This window comes from Anas acuta, chromosome Z (genome assembly GCF_963932015.1).
Source record: "Anas acuta chromosome Z, bAnaAcu1.1, whole genome shotgun sequence".
Lineage (NCBI taxonomy): Eukaryota > Metazoa > Chordata > Aves > Anseriformes > Anatidae > Anas > Anas acuta.
Window position 1 is genome coordinate 13,783,031 of NC_089017.1, and position 16,190 is coordinate 13,799,220.

The 16,190-nt window shown below is 41.8% G+C and overlaps 2 protein-coding genes across 2 annotated transcripts in view; one reads left to right on the plus strand and one right to left on the minus strand.

Annotated features, from left to right (window-relative positions):
• Positions 1–4,389: 4,389 nt before the first annotated feature.
• Positions 4,390–8,762, plus strand: LOC137848347 (granzyme A-like). Its single transcript, XM_068667395.1, has 5 exons — positions 4,390–4,544; positions 5,216–5,363; positions 6,382–6,526; positions 7,243–7,515; positions 8,311–8,762. The coding sequence occupies exons 1-5, from the start codon at positions 4,484–4,486 to the stop codon at positions 8,470–8,472; spliced, it is 789 nt and encodes a 262-aa protein (XP_068523496.1). The 5' UTR covers positions 4,390–4,483; the 3' UTR covers positions 8,473–8,762.
• Positions 8,763–11,756: 2,994 nt separating this feature from the next.
• CDC20B (cell division cycle 20B) overlaps positions 11,757–16,190 on the minus strand; it is a 34,395-nt gene continuing 29,961 nt past the window's right edge. The window contains exon 12 of the mRNA XM_068667079.1: positions 11,757–14,031. Coding sequence (XP_068523180.1) covers positions 13,883–14,031 — 149 coding nt within the window. The 3' untranslated portion in view covers positions 11,757–13,882. The remainder of the gene's footprint in view (positions 14,032–16,190) is intronic.

Consider the following 16,190-nt stretch of genomic DNA (forward strand, 5'->3'; position numbering starts at 1 on the left):
CTCTGTCCCCTCCCAGCTCTTGCTGCACCCCCAGCCTGCCTGTTGGCAGGACAGAGTGAGAAGCTGAAATGTCCTTGGTTTGGTGTAAGCAGTGCTCTGCAACAATTAAAACATCGGTGTGTTATCAGCACTCTTCTCAGCCTAAATCCAAAACATAGCACCCTACCAGCTACTAGGAGGAAAATTAATTCTATCCTCGCAAAAACCAGGACATATATCCACCCCTTATTCCATATGAATTATGTCATGCTCAGGTTACACCCTTTCCAATACATTCCAGTTGACCATCATTTTCATGTATAGTATACAGAATGTCCACTGAGTTTGCATAGTCCATGACTGACTTCAGGCTCCATCTGTCATCACAGTCTTTCAGGGCAGAAAAGATGGTGTGTGACGTTGGATTGTCACACACTGAAGCCTGTTCTCATTCCATCACGTCACTTTGCTTGTCCAATTCTATCAAAATTCATTAATCTGTATCTGCATGGTTGTTACTGCGATACCATTAACAGGAAATTAACATATAGGAATCATGGTAGTGATGACATACCGTGTTATATAATAATTAACATAATATAATTCTACTCATGGGCTATTAAATCCATTAAATCCCAGTATTAAATCCCCTTAAGGTGCACATTGGACCTCCCAGTTCTTTTGCATTGCCCACCAAATGCACCCAGGTCCCTGAGCAAAAGCAATCCCACAAATGGTTTTGCCTTTTCCTGAGGCAGGAGTAGCCCAGACTGTCTTCCCCAGCATGTTTCTTACATGCACTGCAGGAACCTTATCCCCTTCTACAGTACATAACAGGTTTGGTTGTGCAGGTCCAGCTCGGTTGGCAGATCCCCTAGTATTGACTAACCAGGTGACCTTTACCAAATGCCTATCCCAATTTTTGAATGTCCCAGCACCCGTTGCTTTCAATGTAGTCTTTAACAGCCCATTGTATCATTCAACTTTCCCACAGGCTGGAACATGATAGGATATGTGATACGCCCACTCAATACCATGCTCTTTGGCCTGAGGGTCTATAAGGTTGTTTCAGAAATGAGTCCCATTCTCTGATTCAATTCTTTCTGGGGTGCCATGTCGCCATAGGACTTGCTTTTCAAGGCCCAGGATAGTGTTCCGGGCGGTGGCATGGGGCACAGGATATGTTTCCAGCCATCCAGTGGTGGCTTCCACCATTGTAAGTATGTGGCGCTTGCCGTTGCGGGTGTGAGGGAGTGTGATGTAATCAATCTGCCAGGCCTCTCCGTATTTATATTTCAGCCATCGTCCTCCATACCAAAGAGGCTTTGACCGTTTGGCTTGCTTGATTGCAGCACATGTTTCACAGTCATGAATAACCTGTGCTATAGTGTCCATGGTCAGGTCTACCCCTCGATTACCATCTGTATGTTGCACCTCTGCCCTGATGGCCCGAGGTGTCATGGGCCCAACAGGCTATACATAATTCACCTTTATGTTGCCAGTCCAAGTCCACATGAGCCACTTCAATCTTAGCAGCCTGACCCACCTGCCCATTGTTCTGATGTTCTTCAGTAGCCCGATTCTTGGGCACATGAGCATCTACGTGGTGTACCTTTACAACCAGGTTCTCCACCCAGGCAGCGATACCTTGCCACAATGCAGCAGCCCAGATGGGTTTACCCCTGTGCAGCCAGGTGTTCTGCTTCCATTGTTGTAATCACCTCCACAGGGCATTTGCTACCATCCATGAATCAGTGTAGAGATAGAGAACTGGCCACTTTCCTCATTCAGCACTATCTAAAGCCAGCTGAATGGCTTTCACTTCTGCAAACTGACTCGATTCACCTTCTCCCTCAGCAGCTCCCTCTGTACAAACTTCCACCGCATGGGTCGTGTACACTTGACTTCATCTGGATCTGTGGATGTTTGTCCGAGGTCTGGGTCCTCATAAATCACCTCCAGTATGGCTAATTCCCTCAGGTACTAGATTTCCTTCTCCATAGTGGTCCACTTGCCTGGTAGACATACAAGTTCTTCCTTGAAGGGATACCTTTCCCTCACAGCTGACAGGAGATGCCTCCAGAGGCTGTGAGATCGTGCTCCATCTCCAATTGCTTTGTCAATGCCTGCGAATCTAGCAAGAGATCCCAGCTGCCTGGTTTCCCCGCTCTCTAATTCCACACAACTGGCTCCAGTGTCCCAGCACCAGAGAGGCCAGGTGACAAGCTGCTCACCTATACATTGACTGAAAACTTTTCATATATCTTATAGCTCAAACTCGGATAGGTTTTGGCTAGATACTGCTGTTCTTGCGACGTCCTCATCTTCATCCTCCTGCTCCTCTGATGGCTCGGCCTCACCTTCTCTACACCTAGACCTAGCAGAAGACTCTCTGCGTGCTCAACAACCTGACTCTCTATACCATTTTTTCACCTTGGTTATGGGTGCAACTGATACTAGTACAGTTTGTTTCCCTGGCTCAGCCGTGGGGCCCATTTTAAACTTAGAGTGGCCACTGGGCCTGTCTCAGAAGTTGAAGTGGCCACCAGGTCTGTCACTGGGGTTATATTGGCATTGGGTGCAGCTCGGTAAGCATAGGCCAAACCCCAGCACGTTGGAGTGATTTCTGTATGTCTGGTACTGCCAGGGTGATGCCACACCTTTTTCAAGCACTCTACCACTTTTTTAGGATTTTTCAGTTGTTCGGGGGTAAATTTCCAAAGCACTGCAGGTGCCCACTGCTCTGGATTCCTGCCCATATCCTCCCACTCTCCCTGCCACTCATAACTATCCTGCCTCAGGACAGATCTCTGGATGACACTCTTAAGTATTTGTGTAACCTTAGACAAAACCTGAAGTGCATTCAGGAGACATAACAGTGAGAACATGCTGGTCTGAACACCCCAAGAATATTCAAAGTTTTGGAAAGCTACCACAACTCGCCTGGAGGAGAAAAATGGAAGAGTGAACAAATGGGAAAAAACATCTTCCCCTGACCCCTCCATAGATTGGCTCCCTGAAGAAAAAGCATGAAAGGTGTAATTATTAATAGTTTCTGAGGTAGGGTTCCCAAAGTATGGAGTTGATGACAATGCTGAGTACAAATACCAGATTAGTCTCATGGCTGGTAATTTTATCATATCGTAAGCCAGTGTTACATACTACAGCAAAATAATAACCCTGTACAAAACCCCAGAAGTGATAATCAACATGACAGGGAAAACACACACTAAGTAATGTGCTATATAACTCAATTTGGAAAACAGGCACAGCAGACTTGAGATCACAAAAATCGGCATTGTGATTAGTAACTATTAAACCGATGTAATGCTTATCAGAATTTTGTTTTAACACACTCTGGTCAGATCTGTCATTGTCTCAACCCTTTGTGCCCCACGTTGGGTGCCAAAAAGACTGTTGTGGTTTAACCCGGCCGGCAGCTAAACACCACACAGCCGTTTGCTCAGCCTCCCCCCTCCCTCTCAAGGATGGGGGTGTGAAACGAGAAAACTGAAGCCTGTGAGTTGAGATAGAGACAGTTTATTAGGACAAAAAATATACTACTACTACTACTACTACTACTACTACTACTACTACTACTACTACTACTACTACTACTACTAATAATAATAATAATAATAATAATAATAATAATAATATAAAACAAGTGATGCACAATGCAATTGCTCACCATCCGCTGACCAATGCCCAGCCTAACCCTGAGCAGCTGGTCCCACCATATCCCGGCTAGTACCCTCTATATATTGTTCAGCATGACCCCATACTGTACGGAATACCACTTTAGCCAGTTTGGGTCACCTATCCTGGGTCTGTCCACTCCCAGCTTTTGCTGCACCCCCAGCCTGCCTGCTGCCAGGACAGAGCAAGAAGCTGAAATGTCCTTGGCTTGGTGTAAGCAGTGCTCTACAACAATTAAAACATCAGCGGATTATCAATCTTATTCTCATCCTAAATCCAAAACATAGCAAACTACAAGATCCTAAGAGGAAAATTAACTGTATCCTAACTAAAACCAAGACATCCACTGAATGTCTCTGCAGCATTTCTTCAGTATATTGACTAGGCAGACTTCAGAAATTACCTTGCAAGCTTAAACTACAGATGATGAGGCCTGTGAGCTGGGGTCTAGACTGGAACTAAATATCTTCATGGAGGCAGCTGAATTAAGCTGAAATTTAGGTAAGCCAAGTTCCACTGTGTAACTTGATTTGTAGTGGCTTGCAAAGATTCACTCTGATGCTCATATTAACTGTCCAGTAATGCTACAGAAAAAACGTGAAAGAAAGGAGATTTCTTGTCTTCACACCACAACATGACGCAACTTCTCACTCGTACCTCCGCTGTGAGCTATGTTGTTGGGGAGGGTTTTCTTTTTTTCACAGTTACAAATGTCAAATACCCTTAAGAGGAAAAACAAAACCCACATCCTTTTTGTTTTGCTATATATTGCATAGTGAACAGAGGAGAACAGCAGCTAGTAACCATGGGAGCTTTCTTTACCTTGTCGACCTCTGCTGCTGTCATCCTCCTTGTAATTCCTGGAGGTAAGTACGAAATGAGACGTTTTTGAAGGCAAATGCTGACGCATGCAGTTCTACTTAAGCAAACGTGCATTAGCATAAAGAAAGTACTTGCAATTGTTATTGTGGTTCTTACTATAATAGAACTCTCTGTATCTCTTTGAGCTTAAAAACAGACAAATTAACATGATGGTTTTTGATCTTTCTCTCTACAGGCATGCACTTACATGATTTGCTTGGTTTTCTGCTTTTCTGACAAACACGTTCATGTGATGTTACTTACCATATACAGCCCAGTTCCCAAGAATCTGTGTAGGACAGACAATGCACAACATTTATCTGGTGTCAGATTTGGGGGTTCTTACAGTGACAGCTAAGAACTTAACCATTGCCATGAACATCAGGAAAATAAATCTGTGCAAGATCAATAATGTTGTGGTGGGTTTGGGGTTGTTCTTTGTTTGTTTTCTTTTTGTCACAGCACTGACCTAATTTTGGTCCTACTGAAACACACAGCAGTAGCACTGCTGAGCAATCTTAGAAATCTAGCCTGAAGACCAGCATTGTGACACACATACATACCTGTGTGTCTGCGTACTTTGTGATTACATAAAATGTTCTTTTCCAGGAGACTGCAGTGCCTGTCAGTATTTGTTAGCCCAGCTGTATGTATTGTGGCTTATTTTTATTTTTAGGTTTATGTGTGGAAATAATTGGAGGAGCTGAAGTAAATGCACACTCAAGACCTTTTATGGCCCTAATCATAAGAGAGAAAACAGAAGTTATCTGTGGAGGAGCTTTGATCAAGCCAAACTGGGTGTTAACAGCTGCCCACTGTCCTTTGTAAGTTTTCGCTCCAATTTGGAGATTGTCATTAGTGAGTATCTGTTTTCTCATAAAAAAAAAAAGATCATATTGCTGGTGGGTGTGTGCAGTTAGTTTGATCATGATCATGTTCTGACTGCTATGTTTAAAAATTATATTGACAGCTGTGCTTAGGTGAGTAAAAAATACTGTAACAAGGTATGCTGTTCTTTGTTGTTTCTAAAGAGACATTTCTGAGTTTCTAGCTGCAGGCAAGCACAGAATACCAACACTGAAGTGGTAAATCTGGGGGAAAGACCCATGTCTGTTTTCTCAGTCACTTGGCGAGAGGACTGGCCAGTCTAAATAGCTGCTCAGAAAACAGAAACAAATTCCTGTCATTTTATTCTGCAGAAGACACACTGGGCAGCACAGAAAGACAACATGCAATTACAAAGGAGCAAAACATTCTCCAGACAGATGACAGGAATCACTTAGAGACCTCTGCTTTACTGGATGTGTTGCTCCCTCCTGTCTGACTCACGCCGCACACGGCTATTTGGCCCAGCGCATTCTCCCTGCCAGGAGAGATGCGAGGTTCAAATCTCACATCCCACCCATTGCCTCTGCTGGGAGCACTGGAGCTGCTGCTGAGCCAGACCTCACACAGGCTCTGTCAGCAGCCTGCCCAGGAGCAGTGAATCGCTGGGCTCTGCAGACATCAGAGGCTTCTGTCCATTTCTCCTGCCACCAGACAGGGAGATCTCTACTACCCAGGCAGCACAGGGCCCAAAAGCAGTAGTAAAAATATATGGCCGCTATATGGTGTATACCTCAACCCTGCCTGTTCCTGGCAAATTGAAGGTAGAATAGCATCAGTTGTGATTCACTGAGACACTTTCATTAACTACTTGTAAAACAGGGTAATTTTTTACATTTTTCTGAATTACTCCTGTTTTCTAGACGTGAGAAGAGATTTACAGCACCACATTTATCAGCAACAAATTATGGACTTGCAACAAGTGAATCCCAATAACCATGTTGTCTTTCTCCTCAGGGACAAAAACAAGGATGAAGTTGTTCTTGGAGCTCATTCAATAACAAGAAAAGAAAAAGAAAAACAGGTTTTTAAGATTGCAAAACTAATTCGCTATCCATGCTACTGGCCCAATCGTCAGGATCATGACCTTATGCTGGTGCAGGTATGTACTTACTTCCACGTCACTCAAGCAATATGCATCTCCTATGATGCACCAGTTTCCTCCTTCTTGTGAGGAAGGGAAATCAAGCACAGGAGTGTCTGATAACTGTTTCTGCAAATCCAGCTGACTGGGGAACTGGGGATGCAATGGGGACGAAGGCACTCAACATTTCCTGCAATGCATGCCAATACTCAAAGCAGAAAAATTCTGCAGCTTGGCCTACATATTGCAATTCCTGGCTTTTCCGTGGAATAATAAAGAAGCATGTGAATTTCATTCACAGAAAGCAGCATGCTTCAAATGTAAAAATAAATCGTCTAAAAACCGTAACGTTCTGACTAAAAAAACATTCCATTAAAAATTTCTCAACTCTCATTCTCTTTTTTGCCAGCTTCACTTATTGCTGTTGTTTTGCTCTAGGCAATCAGGCCCAGATTCCCTCTTCTTAGGTACCTCCCAATGATATGAGTGCCAGAGAAGGAAAATAAGGACTTTTCAGATATAATGTTTCAGCAGAGGTTGAATGGGTTTCCATAAGACAATATATACTCATTTTCTTTATTCCTATATTACCTCACTGATTACATAAATCCCCTCACAATCAATTGATGTATCTGAAAGACAGGTTGCAGTAATCATTAATTGCCATCATGGGATAGATCTAACTTTCATGTGTTTCTGTTGGACATAAAAACTATTTGCTATATCTTCCTCAGCTTAATAGAAGAGCAAAATTTAATAAAGCTGTGAAACCCATTGACCTGCCTACCTCAGGTGATGATCCGAAGCCAGGAACTGTTTGTAGAGTAGCAGGATGGGGACAAACTCAAAATAATCCCAGAAAGACTTCTGATACCCTGAGGGAAGTCAACGTCACTATCATCAGCAGAGAAACTTGCAATAGTGCAAAATATTATGGGAACAAGCCTACTATAACAGACGAGATGATATGTGCAGGGTCTGAGAAAGGCAAAAGGGACTCATGTCGGGTAAGTATATTTACATATATAATCCCATATACACATAGGTTATATTAAAAATAAAATATAAAATACTAGCTTCTACAGACATAGGATCTGCCTATCCCCAGCTCAAGAAGGAATGATCCTAAAATTGAGAGAATTTACCAGGGCTTTTTCTTCTAGTTTAAAATCAAAAGTTCATCGTCACGGATGTTGTTTTAATCTAGGCAAGGCAGATAGCTGTTCTTTTCTGCATTCAAATGTTTTTTGATAGAAAAATCTTTACAAGCCCTTTCTCAAGCAGCTAAATTCAATGGAACAGCTTCTCTGACACCAGAGGGTTTTGGAACAGATTTTGCTAAAAAAAAAAAATAAATAAAATATGACTGGATGCCAAGTCAAATGCAAAACTTTGTAAGAACTACCACATTTTAAAAGAATTAAATACTGAAGTAACAATACTACAAAAAAAAAAAAAAAATAGCAATTTCTAGACACTTTGTGCCTTTCAAGAGGAAAGTGTCCATTTTTTTCTTTTCCCGTTTATTAAGACCTGCTATACCTTGACACTGAATTAAATTTATTCCATATAAATCACACTTGAAATATCACATTGAATTCTTTTTTGTTGTTGTTTTGTTTTGTTTTCCTTTTGCTAATGAAAAGTTAAAAGCTTACCTTCTGAGGAGAAAACAAGGAAAAAAACCACCAGCACTGTCTATGTTTTTATTTCCACTGTGGAGCTGGAGTGAGCTTTATGTAAGGGAAGGATTTTTTCACTTTTAGAAATCTGAATAACAATTTTTGTCCTCTCTTTTCCAGGGGGATTCAGGTGGACCTTTAATATGTAAAAATGTGATGAGAGGCATCACCTCTTTTGGGAAAAAAAATAAGTGTGGTGCTATTGGTGCCCCTGGTGTCTACACTCGCCTCACAAAGCAATACATTCAGTGGATAAAGAAAACCATAGGGGGAGACTTATAGACTGGCTTTTGAGCAAGCAAATTCCTACTTTGTACTTGCATAGCAAAATCTAGTTTTGAAATATACTTTTAAAACAGGTTCATCTTACTGGTAATAATGATATTCCCATGCAGCTATTCCCATGCTGAATTTCACTAGCTTGATGTCCTTATAGTTGTTAGTTGTTATGTTTTGTTGGACTTCTGACTGCGGGATATAAGAACTATTTCCTAACTTTCATGTATTTGAAACCTCTATACTTCATCCCTTCATGTAATCTGCATTTAATAAAGAAACAGCAATAAAACCTATTGTTTGAAGCTGTCCATTTATGTGGAACACAGTGTCTGTTGCAGTACAGATATTCTGCGCCCATAATGTTTTGGATGTGCACTATGTTCAAAGAATGAAACAAGGTCAGCAAAGTTATACTAAAAAAAAAAAAAAGATCACCTGAAAAGCCATCTTCCCTTTGTTGTTTCTTTAAATGGCAGAACGTATCTCAGCTGGAGCATTGATATGATAAAGCACTGTTTGTAACATTTAAAAAAAAAATAATCTTACTTTTGTGGTTTCATTACTGCCATTGACAGACATGCAGTGAAATTTCTGCGTGCTTCAGCAACCTCTTGTCAAAAATCAGACAGACCTACTGTGAAAAATGCTTCTCCCCATCACTTGGGGACAATCTTGGGTTTCTACAATACCATGAACACCATAAAAATGGATTTTATTTTGCGTTGCTTTCAAGTTTGTTTCATTGGAAAAAGGCATTAGCTAAAAGAAAGTGGAATAGACCCCCACTTAGGTACTGGAAGGCCACTACTAGGTCTCCCTGGAGCCTTCCCTTCTCCAGGCTGAACAACCTGAACTCCCTCAGCCTGTCTGCTCTGGACTCACTCCAACAGGTCCATGTCCTTTTGTTGGGGGCCCCAGACCTGGATGCAGGACTCCAGGTGGGGTCTCAGAAGAACAGAGCAGAGGGGAAGAATCATAGAATTTTCATAGAATTTCAAAAAATGGCACAGGTTAGAAGGGACCTTAAAGGTCATCTAGTTCCAACCTCCACATTCACATTCATAGTGTCCAGAGAAGGGCTATGAAGATGGTGAAGGGCCTTGAGGGGAAGACGTATGAGGAGCAGCTGAGGTCATTTGGCCTGCTGAGCCTTGAAAAGAGGCTGAGGGGACACCTCAGTGCGGCCTACAGCTTCCTCACAGGGGGCAGTGGAGGGGCAGGCGCCGATCTGCTCTCCTCAGTGACCAGCGATAGGACCCGAGGGAATGGAGTCAAGCTGCATCAGGGGAGGGTCAGGCTGGGTATCAGGAAGAGGTTCTTCACTGAGAGGGTTGTCGCCCACTGGAACAGGCTCCCCAGGGACATTATCACGGCACCAAGCCTGTTGGAGTTTAGGAAGTGTTTGGACTGTGCTCTTAGCCCTATGATCTGAATTTTTGGGTAGATCTGTGTGGTGCCACGGGTTGGACTCACTGATTCTTGGTGGGTTCCTTCCAAGTCAGGATATTCTATGATTCTATAATTCCTCACCCTGCTGGGCACAGTGCTTTTGATACAGCCCAGGATGCAGTTGGCCTTCTGGGCTGCAAGCACACACTGCTGGCTCATGTTGAGCTTTTCATCCGCCAGAACCCCCACGTCCTTCTCATCAGGGCTCCTCCCAATTCCTTCTTCACCATTCTAACCTCTAATCTAAATTCCCCCTCTCTAAGTTTAAAACCATTCCCCCTCGTCCTATCATTATCTGATTGGGAAAAGAGTCACTCTCCATCTTTTTATAAGCCCCCTTCAGGTACTGAAAGGCTGCAGTGAGGTCACCCCAGAGCCTTCTCTTCTCCAGGCTGAACATCCCCAGCTCTCTCAGCCTGTCTTCACAGCAGAGGTGCTCCAGCCCTCTGATCATCTCTGTGGCCCTCCCCTGGACCCGCTCCAACAGCCCCACATCCTGCTTGTACATGGGGCCCCAGCCCAGGACGCAGCACTCCAGGTGGGGCCTCACCAGGGCAGAGCAGAGGGGAACAATCCCCTCCCTCCACCTGCTGCCTAGCCCTCTGTTGGTGCAGCCCAGGATGTAGTTGGACCTCTGGGCTACAGGCACACACTGCTGACTTGTGTCGAGCTTTCTGTCCACCAGAACCCCCAAGTCCTTCCCCACAGGGCTGCTCTCAATGGGTTCTTCTCCCAGTCTGTGCTTGTGTCTGGGATTGCCCCAACCCAGGGGCAGCACCTTGCACTGATCTCTGCCTCAGTCTGGGTCTAAACATGAGTCAGCCACATGCCCGTCCTGATCAGAAAGCTAATGGTCTTGTTCTTGGCTGCATGAGGCAAAGTTGCGCCAGCAGGTCAAGGGAGGAGATCGCTCCACGCTACTCAGCACTGGTGAGGCCACCTACAGCACTGTGTCCAAAGATGTGGACACACTGGAGAGGGCCCAGTGCAGGGCCACCAAGATGATGAGAGAGGATGAGCCTATGAAGAGAGGCCGAGAGAGCTGGGACTGTGCAGCCTGGAGATGAGGAGGCACGGTGGTGGGATCTCAGTATGTATAAATACCTGAAGGGGGCTGGGGATGTAAAGAGGACAGAGTCAGGCTCTTCCCAGCAGTGTTCAGTGACCAGATGAGACAGTGTGCACAAACCTGAGTTTCCATCCAAACATCAGGAACTTGCACTTCCTCACTGTGTGCATGAGGGATCTCCTCCTTGGAGATCTCCAAAAGCCACCTGGACATGGTCCTGGGCAGCCTGCTCTGGGTGTCCCTGCTGGAGCAGGGGCTGGGCCAGATGGACCCAAAGGTCCCTGTAAGCTTCAGCCCTTCTGGGATGCTGTGCTTCTGTGAACCACAGGCTACACACCTAAACAGCAATGAGCTAAAAATATACCACATTTTACAGGGAAGAAGTCAAGGTTTCACATTTTGCCTGATTTCAGATGTTAAGATCTCAGAATGAGGCAGCCATGCATGAACATTGATCTACCAACTGTGTGCTCTATGCCTGTAAGTATTCAGAAACAAACTAAAAGTTTAGTGAAGCAGAAGCATGCTACCCACTCAAGTCCTCAAATTTCTATTACAGCAAGACAGATATTGGCCATGTGAAAGGAACTGACAGTAGAGGAGCCCATTTAGAAAAGAAGCATATCCAGAAAAGGCATATGTTTAATTTGTATATGTTTAATTTGTCTCAGATTACAGAATCACAGAATGTTAGAGATTGGAAGGGACCTTGAAAGATCGTCTAGACCAATCCCCCAGTTAGTCACAGTCTCGAGTTTAAATACATGTTTAAATGCTTTCTTAGGCAGGGTCATAGAACAGAGCTACAGTGTGCACACACACACAGTTTCAGATATTCGTTTACTGGCTAGTTCTAGAGAAATCGTTGACTTCTCCCACTTTTAGGTATTGTGTTAAAATACGTCCAGGGCCAACACAGCTTTACAACTCATTAATGAACAAGGATAATTGACTAAGTACTGAGCACTTCTCAGTCTGAAAGTACGGTAGTTTTTTTTTTTATTTTGACAGTTGAGCATCCAATAAAATATGCTTGAGTATTAACTAACTCCTTCTCCACCACAACTCCATCCTCTTTTCTTTTGTTTGGCAAACCAATATCATTTATGTACCATCATAGGAAGGAAAGAATTTCTGAGGGCATCCCAGAAATATATGAGTAAAGAACTGAATGTCATTGCTTTTTTTTTTTTCCCCAATCATAAACCTAAAAAAAAAATATATACTTTTAACCTTTAAAAAAATGGTGTTTTGAATATTTAATTCATATTCTAAACATTTGATAAAATCAGCTGCAGGAAACATGCTCATATGAGAAGACAGGCACAGTATAAGTTATTTCCCATTCTTAGACATCTTCACAGTCATTTCTAAATTGATAATCAATGTTCCCATTTTCGAGCCTCTTCTGAAGACCAAGCGAGATGACCACAGAAACCAGTAACTTGGTGGCAGATGTACTGTAAATTATCAACTTCTTAGGCAAAAAAGATGAGTGGTCTCAACCTTCCAGACCTAAAGTTAGTGACCACGTGACTTATGAACGGCAGATGAGGTTTTAAGAATGATGAGAACTAAAGACATGACAGTTTCACATTCATTTCCAGTGATGCTTATGCCCCTTTAACGTTGCCTATCTCTTCTCAAGCATTTTGTCACTGCTTAATTTTCCATTGACTGACACTGTATCTTCCATTTTCTCCCAGTTCATCTACAAGAAATACTCAAAACATATTTAACACTGGGGGGTGAGGGGAAGGGGGCAAAAGCAGTATGGGTTTCTGAGCTCAAAGGGTTTTTAATATACAAAAGTAAGAGTGAATTTTTATGTCTTTGTCCCCTGCTTCTCTTCATTCCCAATAATGAAATCAAAGCTCAAAAGACATCTGTGGTTAGAACATGCTTTCAATAGCACTACTGAGCTGCACCTGAATAGCAATGAAGACCAATCCTGACATCCTTACTTAGCTGTTGACAGTGTACAGGTCTTATGCAGACAAATAAAAGTCCAAAAGGTCTGGTTCTTGTGAGCACTAAATAAAATTCATACAAGAGTAACAGTTGCCAGGTTTTCTGACACCCAGAATTAAACTGGTACCTTTAAGGGATCAATGAACTAAGTGCTGTGTTTGATCCAAACAGAATACTTCTTTGGCAATGCCCAGCTGGCTTGTTAGCCAGTTGATTACAACATTATGCATATTAATATAATTATTATGCAGTTATTTATATTTTCAAACATCCATCAGACACAGTAGGTGGGTAAAAGGAAACAATTCAAAATCCAATACAGACAGTATTTCTAGTAAAGTTAGTTATCATTAGCACTATGAAAACAATAAAGAATTCCAAAGAAAATGTTTCTTTTTAGTTAGAGTCATATATTTAGCCAAGATCTCTAGAAATATTTAGACAGATTTTATACCATGATCTATGTGATATATGGAACAATCCAGTCCCCTGGACTGGTATCTGCTGATCCCAGCCCTTGAATGACGCAAGCCAATTTACACAGCCTGGCATGCAGAGACATTAAAATCATGTAAAACAACTTACAAGAGTTATAGCTAAAGGCAGGACCTAAGTCTTTATGTTGGCACTTGACAAATGGTGGATTCCATCCATGCTTGCTAGTTTAATGAAAATAAATATGATGTTATTCTTCAGAGTTAGAATATTTTTCCTCTAGGCTAAGAAAGACAAGCTACTAACATTTCATATGATGGATAAAAAGCAAAAAAAATTGCTTTACTCTTGGAAAAAAGAAAAAAAAAAAAAGATACTATCTTTTGCCATGTTTCAATTGGAAGGAACACACATATTTTGAATTTTATTGAATTGATGAAATACATTTAATCATTTGCTTTCAAGGAAAAGAAGTCACAGGAATGAGCTCTAATAACCATTATAAAAAACCTTGCTGTTGTGCTTGCTCTTCCCAGACTTGTGGCATTTCCACAGACAAGCTATCCCATCAGCCGCAACTGAAAAGAGCCTGCTCTGGTCTGGGCTCAGGGCTATATGCAGGACTCTACCTTTATGACCTGGAAGACAAAATATGTACAAAAAATGCAAGATATAGCACAGTTTTACAGAGAGAATGTCTATCACCTTTAGCAGAGGTTGTTCTGCTTTTACTGCATCGGGTTGATATGCTTCACAGGATGTGTAAAGATAGCCTTTTTTATAGAGTACTTTCACATTAAGAAAGAACTGAAGGCAGTATTTTATTTTTAGGGACCAAGCTTTAACTGCCAGTATTGCATTGCATTGCAAAGTAATTTCTGTCAAAGAAAAACATTAAACCTGAACTCATGATTCTCCACTGCATTTACAACATCAGTCTCATCTGTGTTTGGTAATGTCTCTCACTCCTGAGCTTTCCCATCTGGCTGCACATGCCTTGCAGACAGTTTGCAGCTGATCCAACAATCATGAGATAGTGTTTCCAGCTGCTATGTTATTACTGTTAAAAGGATCTTTTAACAGTGATCCCAATGAATAATTTATTGAAATTGAGCACATTTGAGTTTGTCTGCAGTTGTATTAAACTTTGGCAGCTAGATATTGAAAGCCAGAAGCTATCCCAGCCTGGCAGCACAAATAATGTACAAAAGGCATTAACCTGGTTATACAAGCATCTCCCTTGGTAGAAGTAACTGACTTTAGAAACAAAGAAAGAAAAACTGTTTGGTATTAAACTAAGACTACTGAGACCTGTATTTACCTCATTACTCTGCCATAAGCCTTTGTGTGATCTTATGCAATGCCAGTGCTAAGGTTTTAGGCACAAAGGGGCACAACAAATTAGAAGCTTTTCTATTTTTACTTACTGGCTTCTTTGGGTTGATGAGTTACTGATGGTCATATAGTTGAGGTCATCATCCACAGGGGAAAAAAAAAAAAGACACTTTTGAGACATAGTGTCTCTCACCTAAAACAGACAAGATGAACCACATCCTAAAAAGAAGTGTGAAGGTGTGAAGAAAGTCCTGGGTGACCAACTTGAAGGAATATAGATGATCTTTGTACCCACATTCTCCATGAACACAATGGGGAAATAGTATTAATCCTCAGAATGATATTATGAGGATAAGCATGTGAAGACCTGTAAGACCCTCTGACACTGTGGAACTTACCACAATGGTACCTGATGAAGATACTCAGGAGTGTTGTGGACGGCCAGGCTGCCCTAACTTTGTGAAGCTGCTGCAATGGCTTTTTGACTGAAAGGAAGTTTCTGCTGTCCTAATGCTGAGAAATATGTGTCCCACCTAAACTTTGTAATCAGAGTTTCAATACCACTACTAAATTATTCCAGCAGATATTTTTTGAGGCTTTGATCCTTCTTAAGACATTGAAGAGTACACGATCTTTGTCAATATCAAGGACCAGGAGTTTGCAAGCCAGGAATTTCCTTTCACTGTCTCCATTCAGTGTCTGTAGCAATTCTGAAGGAGCAGCTGCAGATGTGGCCTTTGTAAGCATCCAAAACTATTCACAATACTGACTGAAAACTAATTACTAGTTTCAGTCAAAAAGAAGAGAAGAAGGATCAGAAGAAATCAGAAAAGTTGAAATTATTCATTTCCATATTTTCTGAGTAGAGAAGGCTGGGGTTTTATTCCTATGTTTCAAGATCACATCCAGGTGCTTTTCACAGCAATTACATGTTTTGGTTCCTTATGTGTTTTCTTTGATCTAAAAGAACTGCTCTGAGGGAGGACATTTATATCCAAAATGCATTTTTTTCTAGTGAAACTAGAAACTCTAATAGTTCTGTCAGAAGCATATCAGAGATGGGTTCTGCAACAAGAAGGTTACTATCTTTCACTTGTTATTCTGTTCTGAATATGTTCAGCAATAGGCAATACTAAAGAACTCAGCAGTAGTTGTTGATGATCCTGAGCACTTTCAGGATTTTCAGAATTTGGCAGGATTCAACAATAAAATTCAGTTACAATTTATCTATTAATTTCTTTGGGTGTAAGACTCGTGTTGAAGAATGTTTGAGGCTGATTTTGAACCATGTCATAATCATCCATTACAGTGTTTTTTCTGAACATATTTTGATACATTTTAAATTATTTCAAGCATTCACTTGCTTACAGTAAGTTAGTAAGTCTTCATAAGCAGAAATATATCTGTGTAAGAGCAATCTGGTCTTTTTATTCAATAAAATTATTTTAAAATAAAATTATTT